The sequence below is a fragment of the Sinohyriopsis cumingii genome, chromosome 3 (assembly GCF_028554795.1).
Source record: "Sinohyriopsis cumingii isolate HCF-2022 chromosome 3, ASM2855479v2, whole genome shotgun sequence".
NCBI classification, from domain to species: domain Eukaryota; kingdom Metazoa; phylum Mollusca; class Bivalvia; order Unionida; family Unionidae; genus Sinohyriopsis; species Sinohyriopsis cumingii.
The window spans coordinates 72,695,095-72,720,480 of record NC_142963.1 but is presented as its reverse complement, the minus strand read 5'-3'; the positions used below and the strand labels follow the sequence as shown (position 1 = coordinate 72,720,480).

At 34.0% G+C, this 25,386-nt stretch overlaps 1 protein-coding gene across 2 annotated transcripts in view; it reads right to left on the bottom strand.

Annotated features, from left to right (window-relative positions):
• The window catches only part of LOC149803089 (prominin-1-A-like), a 215,064-nt gene extending 190,578 nt beyond the window's left edge, over positions 1 to 24,486 (bottom strand). For both annotated transcript variants that reach the window (XM_089952675.1, XM_089952676.1), the window contains exons 1-2: positions 24,125 to 24,486; positions 8,971 to 9,038 (exon numbers count right to left, since the gene is read on the bottom strand). In XM_089952675.1, coding sequence (XP_089808801.1) covers positions 8,971 to 9,038; positions 24,125 to 24,368 — 312 coding nt within the window. In that variant the 5' untranslated portion in view covers positions 24,369 to 24,486. The remainder of the gene's footprint in view (positions 1 to 8,970; positions 9,039 to 24,124) is intronic.
• Between the last annotated feature and the right edge of the window lie 900 nt (positions 24,487 to 25,386).

The window sequence follows — 25,386 nt, the reverse complement described above, 5'->3', positions numbered from 1 at the left end:
CTGCAGTCCTGGATTGGAGTTTTGTTTCTGACGGCACAGGGATCCAACCCAATACCTCAGGTGAAATGTGAGTGCTTTCTCCTGTGTTGTACAGATCCAGACTGGATCATTGTTACAGTGGGTAATTGTATGAGCAACTATGGTAAAATATTCTGACTGACCATGTTTATGCTAATTAAAGGCTTTGGGTTTGCCTTCTAAGTACCACACCTATATCAAATGAACTCTAAATGTAAAACAGAATACCAGCTTAATGTATATACTTATTTATGAGTCCAACTGCAAACTGCATCTACCAAGGTATGCCATTGCATAATGCATCAGCAGATCTGGGTCTATGTAGTTTGTTAGGAGTACACATAATCATTAGAACAAAAATACAGACCTTCATATGCCAGTGCATTATTTGACATCAGATTAGAGTCTATGTTTGCAATCTGGCTCAACTTGTAAGCAAGTTTAAATGGTATTTAGAACAGCATCTGGAAAAGGTAGGTACCGGTATACAATTTAAATGTCCTTCAGTCTTCTATAATAATCTAGATAACAAAATAACGTGATCCACTTCTTCATTTCCTTAGCCTGATGAAATTTTGTATTTGACAGAGCACAGTGCTGAAAATTCACTTATTTCCATGGAAGGCAAATTTTTAGAGATTCTCAAAAATGTATACTTTCATCAGGACTTAAATTTCTTCATCTGATAAAGATCCTATTGTTTCCACAAAGGATAGCTGTTCTTTGGGTCAAATAAAATGTGCAATCTGTACCTAACCCAAAAGCCATGACAACTGGCACCCCATGAAAAATAGTTTGCAATACACGTTTAATCACATATTTTGGATGACACCATATCCCATCTAAACAACAATACCTTGTGATAGGCTACATCAGTGCCATCCTCCGACTTACCCCATGTATATTTGGTCAGCATAAATTTCTAATGTAATGCAGGTTTTTTTTCACATGGATTTACACAGTACACTGCTAAATAACAAAATTCTGAATATCACTAGCATCAAGTTTCTTTTTACAATCAGTGCAGCCACAAAAAAGCAAGGTATATTAAATGATTGTAGATGATGGGGCTGTCAAATATTCAGGCAATGTTTATAGCAATTTTACATCCTTGAAGATGAATACACATACTTAATCTCTCTTCAACTGTTTATGTAACAGGAAAGTGAAGGTACATGTATTGTGACATTTGAAAACAAAAACAACTGGGAATTTGCTGACATTGTCTACTTGTGTATCTGGGTCAATCTTGCAGATAACTTTCACAACATAATGATAAATAGGAACTGAACATAAGCATCAATTGTTAACTTTGGACATAATACTTTGAACTATTGTTACCGGTAGTTCTCAATTTTATCCACAATTCATTGTAATCCAACAGGGCAGTGGCATCACGGGGGGGGGTGGGGGGGGGGGTGGTGCAGACTGCACCGGGTGACACCATCAGAGGGGGTGACACCCAAATGACTGTCTATAAAATTTTCGACTTTTGTGCAGGAAGTGTTCCATGGGGGTGACACCATGAGTTACTGTACATGACTGTCCATAAAAATTTAGAATTTCTGTGCAGGAAGTGTTCCATGGGGGTGATACCATGACTTACTGTACATGACTGTCTATAAAAAATTAGAATTTTTGTGCAGGAAGGAGGTCCATGGGGGTGACATCATGAGTTACCACACTGGGTGACACCAACCCTAGTGACGCCACTGCAACAGGGCTCTATTTTGCCCAGTTCTGACTGAACACTGAACCTTCTGTGGCTTGCGAATGTAAAATAGGCACAAGATGTCAGGGGTCAAAATTTACTCTTGTCAGTACTAGCAGCATTTAGACAGTTGTAATATTTTCTATGTCCATTATCATGCTTCATATTTTGAAGAAAAATGTATAAAATATAAATCACGAGAAACTTCAACTTCTTTTTTTTTTCAGTCTCCATTTTCGGATTTGTGACTATAAAAAGGTTAGCTTGCTAATTTCAAATCTGAGTGCTGGATGTGGCTCCTGTATGATGGTAAACATGACTAATGGTGCCATGAGACACAGCAGCTCAGTGGTTAGTATACTTACATGTAGTCTCATGACCAAAAGGGTGCAGATTCAAATTCTACCATCAGATCAGCCAGGGTAGCTACCATGGTAACCCAAAGGGCAATACACTTTCCTCAAACTGCTTCAGCAATAAATAGCCTATTTCTGGTGCTGTGCCATTAAATAAAACAAGAAAACACCATGCCAATGTATTAATTACCCATCCCTATTTGGCATCAAAAGGAAAAGGTAAGAAAAAGTAGCAAAACTTGCTGCTGAAATAGTAAGTCCACAGATGATTACAACAATACAATTTTGGTGCATCATGATCCCCTTAATTGAGAATATTTTATTACGACATCACTATTTGGGGGAATTTTCAACACACAGTCTTATGGCCTGTAATCTACTAAACCACATCACTCAAATTTAGTGGCAATTTATTTTCATATGCCCCTTTATAGCAGTTAACAAAAAATTAAACTGAAATTGCCAGTAATTATATCAATCTGTTCTTGTTTTGTTGAGAAGTTGCTATTTAATAGTAGATGTTGCATTCTTGGTATGATTTTTAAAAAAATGTCAAGTCCTTAATATGACACAATGTTATCTGTTCATTCATCGAACATGCTATATATTAAGGTTGCATAATAATAATAATAATAACATTTCTGTGTTACAGGTGTAATTGGAATAAAGGTGCTCTACAATTCTCTGGCACCATCAGTTCCCCATCAAATTAGTTTTATTCAAGGATAGGATCTTTACCAAATAGACACGAGTCAATATTCAATACTTTTTAAAACTATATTCCATTTCCACTAAATAAAAGCATGAAACAGAATGTCATAAAAAACATGATTTGGTTCATTAGAAGTAAAATAGTCAAAAAGTCATTAAGTTATACCAAGCATACCTTGGCACATGAATTTCAGGTACTGTGTTGAATTTAAGCAATTCAAAACACAAAATGTGTGTATCGACCATTACCAATATAGTTTTCTCTCATTATAATACAACAGTCAGGGTCCATCACCAATGAGTGCATTCTGTACTGATCATCACATTGAGAACTGTAATATATATGGAACTGTCATATATTGAGAATATTGCAATATACAGAACTGGTATAGATAGCACAATCAATTTTTTTTAAATAATGGTGTTTGAAAAGGAAATGAAGATACAAGGCTGAGTTTCACCTTGTTTTCTTTCAACCCTTACTGCCATACAATGGTATGATTTGATCATGGGGTCCATAGCAGTACTGTGATATATCATGAATCCTGTTGTAATGAGGAGCATTAAAAATAGGAAATACCTGTATGTACTATCAACTATCCAAAACTAGTCAACAAAATCTTTTTCTAATTAAGGAAGGAAAATGTAAAATCATGAAAATGGGAAGCTGTCTATTCTCTTTAGCTTTTTGAAAATGCACATATGTTGAAGAATTCCAATACTTACTGGGTCCATACTGCGGGTAAATCAGGTGAAATAGTCGCCAAAGGGTCTGTCATTTCACCCAAACAGGCCCCAAAGGTGAAATTCACTTTGCCTTGTATTTCCAGACATTACACTCACCCCATTTTGTATCAGTACAATGCATTAATAATTAAATTAAATACATGACTTTGGTATCAGTTTTCCTTTTCAAAGACAAGGAAAGGAAAGACACAAAAAGAAGTATTTTGTTTTGTACTTGATTCTGGTGCTAATTTTGTAGCTAAAGATAACATAAATTATATTGCTCTCTATGGTATTTCCACCGAAAATTAACACAGGTGTCTTGACAAACAAGTGAAAAAGTGATCTTTTTGTGCCCAATATGACCAACAAACATGATCATAGGTCTTTTAGTGAAAAACCCCATGATTTGACTATTAGCAATTTGGGGTATTATCAGTTTACTGAGATCATTTTTTCCCAGTGGTATGTACCTCAGTCTGTACTTTTTGACTGTGCCAGTATATTGGTAGTTTCTGTCAGTAACAAATGTACAGAAACTTCCAAGTATTATTGTTACAAATTTAGTAATATTAAAAGCATGTTTTCTTTTTTTAATGGTAAATCAATTAAATTTGTTTTACAGAACTATTGTATTTGTCACAAATTAATTTGACATACTGTATTACAAAAATATAATCATATTTATGATCCTATATTCACATGGTTGACATGTGTCACGTGTGGCAGCCAAATGGGTTGTTGTGACAGATACTACGGCAGAGTCAACTTCTAGAAAAATTTCAGATTTAGAAAAAAGAAGTCATTTTTTAGTTATCTACTGGTACTTGCATATGTGAATGTATTAAGAACTTGCATACTTATGTAGGACTGAATCCTAAAATTTTTTTTACGAGGAAACTTGTTTCGTGTTTGAATTTTATACAATTTCTTAAGTCCCCAAGATACTTTCTCATTTTCTTAGTAATTGTGTTTTCTGTTTATGGGATGTTTACTTGCTCTCTCTGAGAATTATCTTGCCTGAGCACTATCATCTCACTCAAGGTTTTCCTGTTTACTATTATATATCAATAGTGTAGCTATTAAATTGTAGGCTTCAAAGTCATCACTTTCTATTTTAATCAACAAGCTCTCTAATGTCAGCATAATGACTTTCACAGGGTGTCAGCTATAGTGCAAGCTTACCAGTAATCGTAATGTGTTAAATGATTAATCAATGTATCGATGCATACTCTTTCCATATCGATACAAGAGGTGAAGAATTCAATGATACTTACCCCAGACTATAGACAACACCCACTTGCCTTCTACAAATTAACACAAGGTGACTAACTTGCATGATTTTAAATCCGCCTCCACCCTGTCAATTCCTTGCTAATTATTTATCGAATCAACATGTTCAGCCAACGATCACATACATTAATGTAAAGGAGAGATTCCAGACTTTTTCCCAATATGATTTAAATACTTTACTGGCCATTAATAACCACTTAATGTGAAGCAAATCTGCTGCTTCATAGCTTGTCTACTTAGACTGAATTCTAGGGCTACACTTTGGGCATGTGCTGCAGTTAAACATGTTTCATTTGATTCTGATTGATGGTTACTGTATGTTCAATTTCAGGGTAAAACAAAAACCACCAATCAGAATTAACTGTAGTCACTCCATTACACACCCAAAGCATTGCATCAAAACTTGAAACAGATAGATAAAAAGCAATTGATAAACTCTGCACAAAAGTGGCTTTTAAATGATCTATACAATTCTTAAATCACATCATGCGGAACAAATCTAGAATGTCTTCTTTTACCTTGATACTGTATATGTAATCACTGACTGAACATACTGACAGAACAAAAACAATATTAGCATATGTGCCACCCATCCAAGAGGTATAAGCATAATTAATAAGAGGCAAAAAAGTGTACAAAGTGTGATCTAAATATTACAGCACACATGAAAATTACATGCATCTAGTCAAAATTCTTGTCACAAAGGGCAAGATCCATATGGATTAGAACCAGAATAAAGCAAATCATACTGAAAAATCATTTATAATCCGTACTCACTTTAACTTGTCTAGATGTATAACTTTCACTAAATGATTGTGAACTGGAATTCCGTAATGAGCATGATCATGTGCTCTGAGTGCTGTAGTACATTACTCTCATATTCTTTTAAAGTTTGTAAAGTGGTGGTGATTGATCGTTGATTTTGATCTGACATGTTTTTAAGTTTGAAAATATCCATCTGCTGTAACATTTTCCATCATACAACAGCCACAACTCTGTAAGGCGTTTGGCATAACATCTGGTGCCGTTTTGTTTAAAAGTACTGACTGGTCGGCTAACTAACTAGCTTATCAATATAATGAATCTGTGCGGAAAAGTTCATATTTGAAAAAACCCTGTCTGTTTTCTTGGAAATGGATCATATACAGTTGCTATCAACAGCAAATAAGAAAGGTACTCTTACGCTATTCTTATCAAGCAATCATCTTTTGAAGAATATTCTAACATTTATATGAGTGGAATAAAAGAGACGATAATAAAAATGACAAAATAACTTCTTATTGCTTTAATTTTTTTTTATGTACCAAAATTGGATAATCCATGTACAGGTGAGCATAAAATGTAATTTGGATAAAAACAGCATAATGATTATGCCAAAAGTGTCATGGTTGACATGTATGTATTAGCACCGATATTGCAAAGGAGCAGATTCCAAACTACTGGAGTTAAAGTCACCTTTTGTTAACTTCTGGAAGAAGAGTGGGGGTCATCAATAATTTCATATTCACTGACAGAAATAAGTGATTGTGGCCATCAGTTTTTTTTTGCATCCGCAGCAAATACATTGTTGGTAGTCATCACCACTCACACACTATTTCTTCTATTTTGAAGATAACACCATCATGATTTCCAAGTTTAAGTGATGACATGAAATAAGATGATTGTACAGCAAACATGTAGTGCAAAACAAAGGTTTTAGTGACCATGAGGTATCCTGCCTCTAATCAAACACAGCAATCCAAAAGGGCCAAAGAGGTTAAATTAAAATCACTGACAGCTAACATATAGTCTGTTTGGAAGTATATTATTAATCTTGTCAATGACGATATTGGCGTACAAATAAATGATATGTCTATGGCTATATGTAATCTGTGTAAATACAAGCAAGACTTCAACACATAAAATGGCAATACCTTACCATTGACAGATCTTTGAAAGATGGAAAGACCAGCAACTTGAAAATCTTTTATTATGTTTCTCTTTGTTGCTTCTTTCTGAAGAGAAAGTGATACTAACATGGAGATTGAAAAGATTTTCAAGATGGCTACCTTGGTGGCCTTACCGGATGTCCAAGCAGCACCATTTTCATTTAGGAACAACTAGAGCATGTGATAAATGTAAAAAGCTTCTTGGCATTTCTCCAAGTAGTTTAGGAGGAATAACAATAACAAATTTGTGCTAACAGACAGACAGTTGACAAATAAGAGACCATCACATAAGCTGTTCTGGTACCTGCCCAAACCAGCCCAGGGCATCTGTCTCAGTGGCCATAGGAAAGGCACTTAACTGCCATTTCCTCAACATGAAATAACCAATAATGTGTTAAAAGTGCCCTTAAAATCTGCAACAAATAACATGCACGTTTCATTTCTCAATACATTGTATTAACAACTAGATGTTGATGGTTATTATTTTGATAGCAGATGGCATTTACAAAGGTGAGAAGGGACATCATTAATACCAGGCATAGCCAAAAAACTGCTTAGAGCTACATTAAATGATCATTTGCTGTTCAGGTTCACCTCTTTGGACTGCTGTGGGAATACTTTCTATACTCATTCCTCAGGTGTCAAAGATTCATGTTACCATTTCGAGAATCCTTATTATTTTTCTATTTATGTTGAGTGTATGTGATTTGGATTTTTAACATAGCTTTAACAATTTTTCAGCCATATTGCTATGATGTCTGCAATGCGACAGTTCATAGTGGTGTCTAGCACTGGGGCATCATGCCATAGACAAGTTGCAACATGTCCCACCCAGTCACATTATCCTGACACACCAGTCCGACCAGTCCAAACGCTAACCTCTTAATGCTGATCGAAAAGTGAGACAGCTGCTAGTACCATTTTTACATGTCTTTGGTAAGAAAAGGCCAGGGTTCAAACCCATGACCTCCTGCATCTAACCACTTAGGCCACCCAAGTGGTTCCATTTATGTTGAAACGTAACACTTCATTGGACTATTTTGATCTATTTATGTGAAGTTTCACTTTTTGTCACATATTTCTGTGCGAATATCATTGTTTCCCTTCACCCTTGTTTGCGTGTCAGAGACCTCCACATTTTTTAATTTGACCCCCAGTTCTGATACCAAGGCTTGTTATTTACTCAAGTTGAAACCAAGGGGTCTTCTGACCCTCAATCTATCATGTCTTGGAGAAACACTGATATATAACTGATGTTTCCAATACATGGTTAATAGAAATCTAGTTACCCAGCACTACTAAATGGTCCCTATGGTAACTTAGTTTTATGCTTAGCAAGGAAAAACAGTTACAGTATTATTAATAACCATATTATCACATGGAATGGAGACAGTCTATGATAAACTTCTGAATTTTCTGTAAGGTAACAATAACTAAACAGTTTCATATCAAGGGTGATAACGTAAAGTTTTGACTGAAAAGATATCCACACTTTACATGCTGCACAGCCATTATTTACAGCACTCGGGTCAATGCCACGTTTGGGGTGAAGTGACTTCTCTTTCACAGCTAGAAATGGGAAAAGTTATGCACATGTGAGAGCAGAGAGGTCAAAATTTAAAATGCTTAAAACTGTTGCTTAAAAAACCTTTCAGCCACATAGTGAAAACAAAAACATTATTCAACTTTATGGAAATATTTCTAAGTCTAATGTAGTAATTTTGTTTATGGTTCACTTGTGACTACAATGGGTGTAAACAAATAAATCAGATATACCATCCATATCATTTTATTGATTTGGTTTCTGTTATTTTGATAGAAGATGGATTCAAAGATAAAAAGGTGCATCCTTGAATCCAACTGTATGTGATAAATTTGAGTGCTTCTACATGGAAACAGTTGTATATTGGTCTGTCTGAATGTCAAAAGAAGATTAATGAATGTCATATGAGAAGATTACTTGAAGATTGACAGACTGAACAAATAAGCTTCTTTTGTTGTTGCTTTTGGGTTTAATGCCATTTCTCAGTGCAGGATAGGCTATACATGGCAGCCATGACCAATGACAACTTAACCAATTCCACCAGCATTGCCTGTCACAGAGTGGACACCTCTTGTAACACTTGCTTTTGTGGGCAAGACAATTCAGCATTGTCTATCACAGGGTGAACACCTCTTGTAATGATTGATTTTGTGGGCAAAACAATTATTTGGTACTGATACTCACTGCTTGCCAGTCCTCCCTTATTTTGTTGTAGTTTGTTGTATTCACGATTTGTATCAATGTATTCACATCTGAAATAGAATTGAAGACATTTATAAAAATTAATTCTATGCCAGCACTTTAAAATTATATCACTGTAGTAAGAAAATGACAGAATACAAGAGGAAAACTGAACTGAATGTAAGAAACTTTGTGTTATATATATATATATATATATATATATATATATATATATATATATATATATATATATATATATAAGAAAAGTCAGACATCTCCTTCAATAACTCGTGTACATTGTGGTTCCAAACACATAGACTGCATTGTAAGTGAGGGCACAAGGAAACCAGGATAGATGGAGCAGGGAGAGGTATCCAGGGGAACAAGGCTGTTTAATGACTATACACTTGTCTTATAATTGTGTTGGTAATAATTGTCAATAAAGAGCCTTTCAACTGAAGGCATCACTTTTTTGCATAAATTACCTTTACTTTCAAGATAATTCACCTCTGCAAGATCGATAACAACATTACTCCAGCAGGTTTTAACAACAATCACATGTACAAGAAAACAGTGCATTACATTATTGCTTTTGTTATTGTCAATTCACATCAAAACATGATTCCTTTTTTCTTTCTTTCAAAAACTAGGAAGTGTCATTACTTGAAACAACAGTCAACACTAAAGCTTCTTCTGTAACATTCTGATGCTGTGATTTTGTTGCAAGTAATAGTGAAACTTCTCATCCTTGAGGAACACTTGGAGTACTGAGTTCAGGAGTTTTACACTCACTACAAACTCTGGAACTCACTTCTCCATAATGAGCCGTATCTGTACAACAATGTTCTTATTCACCAAGCGCTCATTTTGCTTGGTTGCCTTGCTATCTTTGATCTTATTTGTTAACGAGTGGGCTAATTTAAGGTAGTTTAATTACATTACTTACATAATAATATTTATAACAGTGTTTGATCAACTGAAATGAGTTGACCTGATATACAACCATGACCAGTAGCTCTTAAAATGGGTAGATAGTAGTTGGATTCCCTTTTCATTTTTCTTTTACTCTACCTGCAGTATTTGATTTTGAAACAAAAGACATAATTAATGTGATAATACAAAGCCAGTATATTTTAATTCAGTGTAACAATACAAAAACTACATAAACAAGTCAGATATCGAAACACAGTTGGCACTTAATTAGGTTCTCAGAAATGCTCCTGGACATAGCTATGATGGTAGATTGACACCATTTCACATTTAAATACAACAGGTCATAATGCGTTTAAGATGATTATAATGAAACTGAATTAAAATAAAGAACTAAATCATGAATTTCATTTGACAAAACTTACTTAATTGGTATTTATTTATGAAAGTGTTGCCACCATTAGGCATTAACGACACTTTCATGGATCCAGATTTTGCTAAATATTTACAGTGATGTTTGGAAAGAAAATTTAACAAAATATATGACTAAAATCTTATTAAAAGTTGAGAATTTCATGATGTTGATTCAAATTTCATAGTACTTGCAACCATATTAACATGCCCAAATGTATGATATATCAAAGTTTGATCACAATTTTCTTCTCATTCAACAAATGGAGCCAAATAGGCCAAATCCATACATTTGGTTAAAATAACTGGGTCATGGCATAGTTATTATCCCTTTATTCTCCTTTATAGGTACAGTATATCATGTTACAGCCTCTTTCAGTAAACTCATTATCTGCCCTTTCTTCTTGTGCTCTTTAGCATATGGAGGTTGCACTAGAAGCATTTTCAGTAGGTATTGCCATTAGTTGACAGTCACTCATTGCAAAACAGATCAAAGTGAATGAAATTATACTTCACGCCAGGGAAAACTTTACAATTAAATGCCCTAAATAAATGCACAATAAAGTAATTAACAAATATTTGTGAGGCACAATGAAAACATATCATATATCAATGGGTCTGTGGATAACCTGTGCAGATAATTGCAAATGAAAAATGTAGAAGATAATAATAAAATAGTGAACACACAATTCCTTGGCAATCCAACAATAATAACAACACAAACATATAAAAACAAAAAAACAATCACAGTTAAAGTGAATGTTGAAAGTAGCATTTTATTTAGGTAAATCACTTATGAACCTTCATTCATGATGATACAAAATGCTTAGAATTTGCACCTGATGATAAAATCCTTCTATTAACCTTCCTTAATCAAACAAATCAATTAAAAATAAAATAAATAATATTCACTGCATACATTATTTTGATTGTGTTAAAGCTATACACTATCCAAACATTATTTAATGTGATGATTTCCATTTACTTACGATGACTCCATACTTTGTCAAAAGGGCATACTATTATTGTCAGATTTTAAAATTAATTATATTTTCTATTGTGCAATTCAAACAGATATGTATGAATCTGATGATTAAAAGCTTCTTTTTTCAATGAAAAAACTTAAAAACAAAATTAATTTCCATTGCTTAATTTATTTCCATTGCATTCCATTTTTTTTTTCATTGCATATTTTAGTCATAGCCATCTATAATTAACTGATCACTTTCATCAATAGCTGGAAGAATTATCAGCTATTTTACGAATGGTGAGCCGTATACTGTTTTATTTGTTGGCACTTTAAAGGTTTTATTGAGTTTCTGTGTCCCCCATAGCGTGGGTGCTTGTTTTTCCATAACAAATCAAAAAGAATATTAAAGAAACAAAGTAGTTATTATTCTTGTTCAGGGCTTGCTCATTATTATTTGCATTTTATTATTTTACGACCCTGGAGCTGTCCCTTTGTTTTCCTTCCCAGTATATTTCTTTATGATATATACTTCCTTCTTTAGACACTAGGTCTTGCGACTGGTTTCTATATCAGGGTCCCTAAATTTTAGTGATCTTGACCAAGGGTTGATCTATTGTATTGTGTCTGTTATGCATGTATGATATATTGTTTAATCCTGTAATATCGTGTTTGTGTTAGGAATGACCACTTTATATATTTTAATTTGCATTACATTTATAGTGGCTTAATTTCCTACTGGATGTAGTAAATACCTAATGCGAGAGCAAGATAACTAGGTTACTGTTAAAGGTCCATACTGAAACTCCTAACCTATAGTCCCAGATCACTTTGACTTTTCACTTCAAAGTTTTAATGAATATAAGACCTTTCCGGATCATCGCATAATTATTGTCCCTATATAAATATATCATTTAATACTGAAGATCCTAATTTTAGTTCATTTTCACACTAAAATAATGGGATTTAGATATTAATAATTTGTCTATTTTTAGCCTTAACCTTCACTAGAGTTCATCTCCATTAAAATTAATAATCCTGCACGTGAACTTTTACTGTATGTTTAATCCATAAAAAATTCCAAATTTAATCTCTGTTCTAATCATGGCAAAATTAATATCCCTTTATTAAAAAAAATAATCTACTACTCTGTACTTAAGCTCCTAACAACACCATGGTTTTTTTTCTACCTTGTTTTCTTTCCACACTAACATGCTGGTTGTTGTTTTTGCTGTAGGGTTTAATGCCATTTTTCAGCACACAATAGGCTATACATGGCGGTTAGTATTAATGGTGGAGGAAGAACCCGGGAAATCCCCGGAAAGAACCACCAACCCTCGAGAAGCTATTGGCAAGCTTTCTCACATACCCACACTGGCCGAATCCGAGATTCGAACCTATGCAGACAGAGGTGAGATGGCAGTGATCCGTAATGGAGAGTGCTTTAGACAACTCGGTCACTCAGGGACCCCTAACATGCTGGTATTTAGATATTAATAACTGGATATTTTTTCAGCTATAATCTCCATCGGAGTTAAATTCATCTCCATTAAAATTATTAATTTTGCACATCTATTATTATTACTGTTTGTTTAATCTGCCAAATATTTTCAAATTTAGGACTCAAATGTTCCAAACAATACATGCAATGAAGCTGTCACTTTTATCAGTAATAGTTATAATATAAATTCATCCTTTTTAAGTGAAATAAAATTGACAAATAAAAATGTGGTACACCACCTTGTTCTATTTCTCACTGGTTCATTATGGCTTTCCTTTCAGACAAAGGAACTCAGTACACCTTGTATTAATATTGAATCTACTGGTACTGCCTTTGTTGTATGAATGTTTATCAAGAACAGAAAAGCAATTAAAAGTAATATATGGTCTGAGGTCAACATCAATAGTGACTCACCTCTCAAACCCAACCCTGCTCAATACAAAAACCAACAACAGTATTGCCCTAATAAAGACAATAAATTCATTGAACATGTGTCTCCACCTGGACAATATATATTATATGGGCCTGTATAAGATGTGCTATTGGACACTTTTATGTCTTGTTTAACCTGTAAATACCACATGTACACACTTGTAAGTCAAGTCCAACTGCATAATGTGCCAGCAGGTCTGGGTCTGCAGTTTTCTTATGAGTAATCAGCAGAACAAACAACACAGACCCTGATCAGCAGGCACATTATGCTATAACTGACCAGGATCTTTGTTGTTTGCATTTTGACTTGACTTATAAGTGAATACATATGGTACTTCTTGATGGCACTGAAAACATGTTAAGTCATTCAAGTTGATTGGCATCAGTTTCTCAGAAAAGACTGACCCTCCATTTCAGTCCATAAGTTCTTTCATTGATTGCTAAATATACCTCTGATAGTAAATATAGTGAAATATGATGATAAATGACATTTCAAGGAATGATCAACATTTCTTTTTCTAAATGCATGATTTTAAGAAAAGAGGTTTATAGATGTTGTCCTTTGCTAACAGGTGACCTTTATATGGAGTTGTCTACAAAGGAACTTGGTTTCAATCATGAATGTATCCCTAGAAAACCTTAGATGCCTTTATCAAACCTTTCTGGCCATAAATGGTCTATGCCAATTCAAGGATTAATTATTTCTCTCAGTAAAATTTGATACTGGTGGCCTATATAAAAATTTCATGATAAAATAAGTACTTGAGTTGATTCAAAAGAATCACGCAATTCATCTTTATGCCAGTTCTACCTGCCTTCACAATCTTATCAACCCAAATAAATAAATAGAAATAAAATACAAAAGACCTGAAAGTGGACACTGATGAAATAGTTGGACTGTGACACATCAGTTAATTTTTTATCACCACATCACTCTAAATTTTTTCTTTTCATTAACTTATGTTTTAAAGAAACAACTGACAATGATCTTAAAAAAAGTGATAAATACAATCTTATATTACCTTGTTAATCTATATTAGACACACAAATGATATGTTTCCCATTACACTGGTTTTAAAATTAAGGTACTGGCAGGTAGGTAGGTAGGTTTTACGTTTTTTAAACATCATATATGCCATAATGATTAGTACATAATCTGTTCAAAGCACTTCAAGTACTGGGCAAAACCAGCTCAGTTTGATGCACATATCAATTTCAGGAATTTAAAAAAAAAATTTACACCCAAGGGGGAAAAAGTTCTTGGGTCAACAATGAAAAATACTGGGATGGTCTACTGAATGGAAAAAATATTTTTTGGCCTTATCAAACAAAGAATAGAAAAAGAGAATTTCCTTACAATTAAAGGAACTAAAAGTCTTCCAGATGTATGTAAATGGAAAGAAAAACTTCCATCAAAAGACAATGTAAAACAAAACATTGAGGCAATTTTACTGAGGTGGCTATTAAAAAGAAATTTATTAATAAAAAGGTGTTACACTATGATAAAAATATGTGTCCAGTTTACAAGGAAACCAGGTTTACAAATTGTTTGACCACTCTGATGGACTAAGTGGTTAGAGCATCTGCCTTGGATGTTGGAGGTCACAGATTTGAACCCTGGCCAAGTTACACCAAAAACTTTTAAAATGACACTAGCAGCTACCACTCTTGTTGCTCAGCATTAAGAGGTTAGTGTTAGACTGGTTGGCCTTGTGTCAGGCTAACGAGACTGGGTGGGACTACATGATGCTACATGGGTCTGTGGCATGATACCCCAGTGCTAGACATCACTATAAACTGCCACACTGCAGTCAGGACATTTTTTTAAAGTTACATTAAAAATCCAAATCACACAAACACATACCAAAACAAATTGGCTTACAATTGGTCAGTTTCACTGTAGAGGATAATTAGCTTATAGGGCGTGCTTAGTTATAGTGAGTTTGTTTGGAGTATCCATGGCTTAGAATGAAAACCACAAATAATTGGAATACTCAAATGCTATTATGACTTGCATAATATTAGCTCATCTGACAATTTTATTGCCAAGTGTAAATTTGGGTAATAAATTAGATATAAATGGCATCAGAATAAAAGGTGTAGGTATTAAGGGAAATAACTCTCATGGGTTATTTTCAATTACTGTATGTGATTAACCAATTCAAGGTTGTTACAAATTAGTTTACAATGAGCCACTTGGAACAAAAGCACATAAGAATATCATTAACAGTGGAAATAAACAAACAAGCAAAAAGATACCTCTCTAAATAAAAAGTGATTATTAATGTTGATGGAAATTTGCTTCAATTTCAAGTGGTCTTTTTGTTTTGATTGGTTAATTTAAAAAAAGGTGCTGTTCTGTACAATTTTACAAAGGGATGCCTTCAGCAGAAGAATCTTGGAGACAACAGGCATTCAGGGGCCATAACTCTTCTAAAAAAATGATGATACGGAATGGTGGAAATTAGCAAGGTCCCATCAAAATAAAGGCACATAACAACTTTGCCTAAAATGCATTATTCCTTGCCAAATCAAAAGCCACATGCTGTATTTACTTGCAATGTGACAAATTGTGGTGAAAGTATCTTGGGGAAACCAAACTCAGGAGAACAAGAGATCATGCGGGCATAAGTCTTGTAAATGAAACAATAACAATAACAATAATAATACTAATAATAATAAAAAGAAGAAGAATTCTTTATTCAATGAGGGTAGTTCAATTAGAATAAAGACATATCTAGTTTCCCTTAAGTCCTTCTGCTACTTCTAAAAGTTTACATGCATCAATATTGGGTGTGTGTGTGATTTGGATTTTTAATGTAGCTTTAACAATTTTCCAGTCATATCGCTACCATGTCTGCAGTGTGGCAGTTTATACTGATGTCTAGCACTGGGTATGATTTCGCATCCAATTATCCTGACACCAGACCAACCAGTCCTAACACTAACCTCTTAATCCTGAGCACCAATTGAGGCAGCTGTTAGAACCATTTTATAAGTCTTTGGTATGACTCAGCTGGGATTCAAACCATGGACGTCATTTGGTGAGGGGGGCATTTTGCATGTGCTGTAAAATTGGTGTTGCCTATATATGAAAATTAACAAGCCTGTCAAGTCTGCCCCCCCCCCCCTTGAAAAAAGTTGAAATGACATCCCAGGTTCAAACCCATGACCTCCCACATCTTCTGAGGTGGAAACTCTAACCAATAGGCCACCAGAATGGTGTATCACTCTTGGTAACAAAATGTGTAGGATAAGTAAAGTCACGATATTCAAAACTGAAAAAATAATCAGGCGAGGCAACATAAGATTACTTTGGACTTATCACTTATACTGAAACAAAAGACAGAATAACATACATGGAGACATGACTGCTGGAACAGAAACAGGAAATTTAAATCCTTACAGTTCAGGTTATCATTAATCAAATGCTATTATTAATCACATGTGTAGACTGACCGGAATTTAAACAACCCATACAGAACTTCATTTATCTGTGAGCCAACAAGCTAATAAAATATGCAACAAAAAATGTCACTGGTCTGGTTATTTAAACCTGCAACATTCCTGCAGCCCCAGTTAGATAACATTCAACCGCCACATGCTCTACAGCAGGCACTCATTTTTTCAACAGACCAACCAGGAAGAGTAAGTGTCAAGCAAGAGAAGATGAGATACAAGTGCCACATCGTGGTGTGTAGATAAATTATGAAAATTTATGGGTCTTTGTTTCTTGAAGGGTTCAGGGTACCCTAAGAGGATCAAGTACTTAATTACCAAGGACTAATTACTTAATCAAATGCAACATCTTTCCAACTTCAATCACCTAGCACTCAAATATGAAACAATATGGAGATGTTTCAGGCACCATTCTCTAGGCACAAAGGGGGACAAATGAATGATCATGTTTGTCAATGGAAAATAAATTCCATTATAAATGTCAACATCCTTTTTAGATGATATTTTTGGCTATCTGGCCAGACTTTCATAAAAGAGAAAAATATCTGCACTGCATTAATCTTTAAAAGTTGTTCCAGACAATGGATTTTTCAACCCCTGAAGTGTGAATGGGTGTCAATTTTTATACCTCTGAAGTGTGAATGGATGGCAATTCTCAAAATTTTGAATAGCCTGTGGGCCCTTCCATTTATAATTCCAAATTCCTCATTGGTCTTTAAAAACAATACAAAAAAATTACTAGAGTTAATACACCAAGATGGTCTAATTTGCCAAACAAAACTTAAGTGAGAAAACACATCTGATAAACCATAAACTTCTATAAGACATTAGTAAGCTGATATTTATGTCTGTTCTACTTCCTGTTTGTAAGTCACACACCCATAATAATAACAAGGTATACAGGTGTATCATCTATGTCACTCAGAATCCAAACTGGTGCCAATACCTGTGAAACACCAAGACTATACCATGCAAAGGTGTCAGCATAAGGTGATTGTGATTGACAGGTGACTGGCAGCTTGCAGGACATTCAAGGCATAATCATGTCCATTACATATATATTAAAATTAATATAATTCTAACAGAACAAATTTGTTTAGGGTCATTTGTCATGAACTTTTCAGTATACTCATAAATGATAACACTAATTCACATGGGATAAGAGTCAACTAAAGAATATGGTTATCTCTGCTCCAGCCAGTTTGTCTAAACACTTGTACACAATGTCAAACCTTTGACACCAACAAAATCACGTAAACTATAAAGAACAACCTAATATTAGTTCTGTCCTCTGTATCTCACTGCTGACCTTAATCAGCACTCAGTTGTCCTTCACGAATATCAAGGAGCTGCTTAGGCAGTTCATAGCTCGCGCACTTATTACTTGTGATATATGACTTGTTCAATGGTTCTTGTGTTATAGTTATACAAACCCAGTGGATCAGTGACCAATCAAGGTTGTTGTAGGGTTTAACTCCATTTTTCAGCACAAAATAGGCTATACAGGGCGGCCAGTATAAATGATGGAAAAAGAACCATGAAAACCACACCCACCCACAAGAAGCTACTGGCAAGCTTTCTCACATAACCACACTGGCCAATCCCAAGACTCGAACCCACACAGACAGAGGTGAGATGGCAGTGATCTATAATGGTGAGCGCTTTAGACCACTCTGCCACTCTGGGCCCCTACCAATCAAGGTAACCACGACCATGTTAAAAAAGAAATGTTATTAAATAATCCATATATGAGGTGGCTACTAATTCCATTGATATAGAGCATGGTTTGGCCCCTTCCAATGATACAGAGCATGGTTTGACCCCTTCCATTGATATACAGCATGGTTTGGCCCCTTCTGTTGAAATACAGCATGGTTTGGCCCCTTCTCTTAAATTATTATGAGTTTTTTTTTGTACTGTGACAATATGAAACTTAGTTATTGCATTCAAATAAAACCAAATTAGTCCAGATGGAAATTTTAAAAATGTGGCTATCTGACTTCATTCTTTAAAAACTTAACTGGTACACCATATGAAGACTTCTTAAGAGTTCATGTGTCAGCCATGGAAACTATTAGTACCTGAGGTTCTGTGTGCAGAGTAAATCAGTGGGAATGAAAATTTCTGGGGGTAACTGAAACTGCAGTCTGGACTATTAATTTTTGTAAAGCCAAGCCACTAAAACAATTTGATTTTAGTACTGGATGTACTGATGGATAGAAAAGTTGATTACTACAGCACTCCCCAATTTCATGCAAATCAATGGGAAAATTTGCTCAAAGCAATCTTGCAAGGTTAAGCATTATCATCTGATATCAACTGTACATGATCTTGCACCTAATGAACCAAATGTTATCAGTAGTTATTGTACCTATTCTGGAAGACAAAATGATAAAACCGCAGGTGGGGGGGGGAGGGTCAACAAACATACAGGTTATCCATTCAAAAACTGGCTGAATACAACTTGGTTTATTCTTTTACTGAAAAATTAAGTGCGGGTGAGAATTACGAAAAATGGGGAGAATGTTCTGAATATAGGAGTTATTTAATGAAGAAATTAAAGGCTGGGTTAAAAAGTATCATGCGTTAGGATGACTTTTTGACACAAATGACACTGATACAGTATATGATACAATGCCCTATGTTGTGCATGCCATCTCTTCATGCACTTTAACAAAATTCCATACATTTTACAGTGGGGAAGTAGATGCATCGCATTTTTTTTTGCAAAATTACCTTGCTTTTTAAAATTTTCAGCCAATTTTACAGTCAAACCAAACTGCTGAAATAATAAGACTTAAAAAGTGCTAAAATATAACAATGCACATACAGCTTAGGATGCTGTGCTCCATAAGGATAAAAATATACAGGCAGGTATTATCTTTTCTTTCTATACTTTATGTTTTCTTGCAGACTATAGCAAGTTTACAAGTACATGTATACCATTATCAGACTTGTCTGTCATTTCATCTCTGGTAAGACAAGGATCAAGGAAACACATAGGTTGGTGCACTTCACACACATTAGGTATAGGGGAATTTATTTCTGATGAGATTACCATATAAGCAGGATGTAAATACATATATATTGTATTTAATACAATGGAAACCATAAAGGACCTCATGACCATACAAAACTATTTCTGACCTGACTCCATTACAGAACTGACAAAACTGATTCATTTTCCACTGTTTGTATTTCCATCCATCCACAATCATTCAGGGAAGAGGGAAACAAAACCCTATGGTCCACTAGCTATCCAAATACACAATATACACATGTAGTCGTTGTTTTGGAGTTAAGGCCATTTCTCAGCACAAGATAGGCCATGTATAATATCCATTATAACTGATGGAGAAAGAATCTAGAAAAACCCCAGTAAGAACCACCAACCCACAGAAAGCTCCTGGCACAACATGTGGAGTTCCAATCAGTACCTAAGAATTGAGATTTAATGACCCTCATCAACCCTGACAACATATACCGTATATACTTGCATATCAGTTGAGTAAAACTGCAAACAACAAAGATCCTGATTTGCCATAGCATAATGCACCTACAGATCAATGTCTATGTTGTTTGTTCTACTGATTAATCCAAACAAACTGCATGGAACCAGATCTGCTGGTGCATTATGCAGTGAGTAATATGCCCATATTTTACACCTTCAATGCAAATATTACATGCAGATTAAATGAAACAATGGTGCATATAACAATGACCTTTTGCATAGAGAGGTACCAGACCTTATTGCACTTAAAATGCCATCACTGGCACCTGTTAACATGCCTTGACTATGGGTCTGGAGACATAATTGTAATCTGTAAAGAACATGTGACATCAACTTTGACAGTCAAATGGGTAGTAAAACCAGGATATGTCACAATTACAGAAAACACTCCATATCTATAAAATCAATGACTTCAGACTTTTTGAATGAAATCAGATTAGAATATAATGTAATGATCTCAGTTCCTTAGGAGTAAACAAAAACAACACTGTTCTGGGAGCTTTTATAAGCTACAAATCTGCTAGCATAGTTTAATTATAAATTTCTCACACTAATGCTCTATATTGAGCTAGCAATGCATTGCCAAGTCTACAAGAGCATGGGACAGCTTATCATTATTCAAGCTGTACAGGTTTGTGCTAATTATAGGTAAAGCAAAGAAATGTGGAGAAAGAAAAAATGTCCCCCCTTCATAATGATAAGTCATGCACTTTACTTTGTACTCACAGTCTGTAGCTTTGATACAATTAAGTAATGGATCTTCATAATGTTGAAGGATATATATATATATATATATATATATATATATATATATATATATATATATATATATATATATATATATATGTTTAAAAAAAACAAAACAAAAGCATATTGTCAAGTGTTGATCTTGGACATTCTTAAGCTCTATAAAACCAAATTTATTTCCTAAGAAGAAAATCACTTGAAAAAAGAGATTGCCACTGATTATTTATGATTTAAAGATGTAAATTTAAGTTTACAGTCAAAATGTACCCAAACCAAATTGTGTCCAACTTAAAATGTACCCAAGTCAAAACATACTCAAGTAATAAAGTATCCAAGTCAAAACACACCCAAATTAAAACATGACACACACTCACTTTTATTAATGTCATAATTTTAGTGTATTTTCATATGACACTGATCGCCCTGATGAGCAATGGAAATTGGCAGATGCAATTGAATTATCTTATTTTATGATATAGCTCCAACACACATTAAGAAATATGTCATTAAGTCAAGAAATATAGTTTGAATATATTTATGTTGTGTTTTTCACTGGAGAAAATTCTGCCAACTGATCTGAACCAAGGTTGATGACTGCTTCATGTGTTTTAACCACAAACTCAAATGTGCATGTTTCATTCAATATTTAGAGTCAGTTTTGAAAATTCCATTTTCAATTTTGCAATAAAAGCTGATATGCATACATCTGATGATTAAAAACTTCTGTTGACTTTTTATAATTAAAAATTAAAACAAAAATAATTTCCATTGCATCTTTATTTGCACTGCATTCCATTTAGTATTTTATTTCCATTTCTTCATTCTGTAATTTAGTTATACCAGCTTCAATCATCAGTAATACTGTACTTCTCTTTGTTAAATATTTATTACAAGGAGTAATAAAATTTTTTTTTTATAATTGCATTAAAATCCATGTATTTCAACAAAGTTTTCGATTAATCAGATCAGCTTAACTTGAAAAATTAAACACCTGCAATCCTCCCAAAGCTACTGTAACATTAGGCACAGATGCTAATTATCATAAAAAAGCTCACTGATGGACAATTCTCTTGCATCAGTTTGTGCAGAAGCCTTATAAAATGCAATTATCATATTAATCAAATATATCGCTTGCCGACAAGTGAAATAAAAATATGTGCTGACTCACATGACAAAAAATCACCTAAATTCAGTTAAATTTATGGTGCTTCTGTTCTCTATATTTTCAGCATTTTTTTATCATGTGCAGTTAATTGTCACAGTAACCAATTTGTGGACACATGATGTTTTCACTATCATAAATTTTACACTTGCATTGCATTGCTCACATCAGTGGGAAAGCCAATTATCATCCAAAAATGCACTTGCTGACAATTAATTGTGTATGTGTGGCATATAAACAATTTGATAAATCTACAAGTATTATTGGATATTGTCTATGTTTAAGTAGGTAAATGAAATTTAAATTAAAATATCTCATATCTCATTTTATCTATCCAATTTGGCTTTTTTATTTTCAACCCTTACAGACAGATTTGATTTGCAAATTACAGCTCTTATGGTAAAATTCATTCAGGTCATGTATGAGCATTTACCCAAGTTAAATATAAATTGTTCAAGCTAAATATAAATTGTTTTAAAATGTAATACTAATTGTATTAAACCAAAGGCTATTAAATCCTGATTTTTAATGATCTGCACATCAACTGTCATCAAGAAACTTCCTGACAAATATTACTGCATACCAGGGCCCAGCAACATGGAATGAATTGCCCACTGAACTTAGACACAATGATCACATTCAAGAGTGCTCTTAAAACTCACTTATTTCTACTGCAAGAACAAACTTAAAGACCTAACAATGTTTCCTACCTTAAATATTTTCAGCATATTTTCTAATTTCATGGTGTTTGTTTTTGTAATCATATCATTATATATGTTTTTTATCTTATAGGTGTTGTCTAATGTTGTAAAGCTCTTAGAGCTTCTAAAGATTAGGCGCTTTACAAAGTCCTCATTATTATTATTATCATTATGGACTTATACAATGGTGGCTTGGTATTAAAGTGGGTAAAGAAAAGAGCATGTCCAGCCTAATCGTCATAATATATCAACATGCATAGCTTGCATTGTGACATCACAGTGTGTGATGAGTGTAAATAATGACTTTCCAAAGGAATATGGATGTATCAGGATCCCAAAAATAATCAGAACTGAACTCCTACATGACCTGTAGGACTTTTATGATAGAATACTCACTGTGTTGAGTCTCTCCAAAAAAAAATATTTAAAGGGTTTTCAATATCAAAGAAAATTTCCAAGGCCAAGATGTTAATACATCAGTTATGGTATTTTTTCAACAATGTTTAAACAAAAGCAATCTTAAACCATCAATGCTTACTCACGATTTATTGAGAATTTTCAACATATAAAAATAGAAAAAGTAAATGTTCGAACCTTAGCAATGCTGGGTCTTTCTTTAATTTGGGTAGGTTTCTCAATTTGGGTATGTTTTTACTTGAGTACGTTTTGACCTGTTCAAAGTTTTCAGCCATATATGTGTCATTTAAACAAACAACTAATGGCATCTACAACTCTGACACTATACATGCACGTACAAAGCTGTAAAATAATGCTAACCTTAAAGTATCCCAAATAATACCATTTGGTGATCAAATTTAAACAATTGAAATAAAACTCGCAGTATTTTTCAAATTCTTGTGCATACTGCTTAATTTTCTTTAATATGTAGAACTCTAGTATTTACAATAATGCATATAAGCTGGAGGGTGAAAAAACAAAAGAAAGTAAAAGAAGGAAAATGTAAAAAATTAAGTGAAGTCTCATTTGTCATGAAAGTTCTGTCCATTTCTTGCAATTGCATTCAAATTTACACGTATACAACCCATGCAGCAGGGTTAATTAAAAAAATTCTAAATCTATATAAAGTTTATAAAATCTATCATGTTATTATTTAACTAAAGTGATCAAACCACGCCCATTCTCTTTGAATTTTTCTTCGTTATTTTCAAGTAAATTAATTGCTTCTATAATTCTTTAGATGACTTTAAGCAAAATGATTGGCTTAGGTGTAAAGTAGGTTAGCCGTATCAAAATAGTTCCATCGACTCTGAAAATGACAATGAGGAAGTCGGCGACAGACATAAAACACTTGTTGATCGAACATCTATATACTTACTAAATTCACCGGTTGAATCATAAAAGTTCTGTTTCATCACTGTATCAAGAAATGAGTTCGTCATCCCAAATAAGTTGTTCATTCCTTTTTGGAGAGGAGTTTTCTCAAATACCATGGGCGAGGGAGTAGAGACATCACCCGTCTGCTGTCCCGGGGTGTTACTGGTTAGTTGACAGTGTATTACAAAAACTAATGAAAAATTTATTAAAACAATGAAACCATAGATTCCTTTGGCATACATCATTCTTGATTATTTAGTCAATACTGCCTCATATACTTTCTGTCACGGATCCATTCAATACGTAGCTCTAATCACTGCGAATTGTTCGTTCAAACGCTCGATCGGCCAGCGGATTCTCTCACTTCCCTCTTAGAATGCTCTACCTGTGTAATAAACTGGTTCCCTACCTCAAGCTAAACTTAAGCATGTATAGGGTACCGGTCTACCTGTATGACCTTTCAACCCAAAATACAGCGATTCAGTTCAGATAGCCTGGTAACTTAACCTTGTGCACAATTAGTATGTACTGAGTCCAAAAGATAGAGAACAAGTCTTAAATTAAGGTAGCATTTGGAATCTAACATACCGAGCAGGAAACACAATCTATTTTTAAAACAAATGTGAAAGGCAGGTCGCTACAACCATCTTAATTATATCAACATTTCTAACATTTTAAAGATTTGTTGAACAGGCGTTCAACTTGTTTAATTTTAAGTAAAATTCCATTAAAAAACAAGGACTAATGACTCACTAGATACCGGAATGTATAGACAAATAATAAATATGGAGCCTGAACTTCTCACAGAAAAAGATCATTTTTTAGTGGAGATGGCAGGAAGAGAAATTAACCCCCACCCCTACCCGCGAACAGAAACGGAGAATGCTAGACGTACACATTTGCATATCTTTTTGTTTAACATCAGCACTTCACTTTTGAAAAAAAAAAAAACTTCCAGATTATTGAACAAGATTCTATTGTAATTTATTTAAATATTTAAAAATCAGACAACAATTTTGGTTTTGTACATCGCCAAATTGTGTAAGAACATGACAACACCAAAAATTAAACATAAATAATGAGTCGGTCTTGCACTGAAGACAGTGACAACGCTGGAATACTCATGTTTATTTATGTCACCATTTCGAGTAGGATACGGCAACACTAAAAATAAAACTTAAATAGAAAATGATGCTAGTCTTGCTATGGATACAATTAATGACATAGCGGGGCCACTAATATTAGTTTTATATCATCATCTCT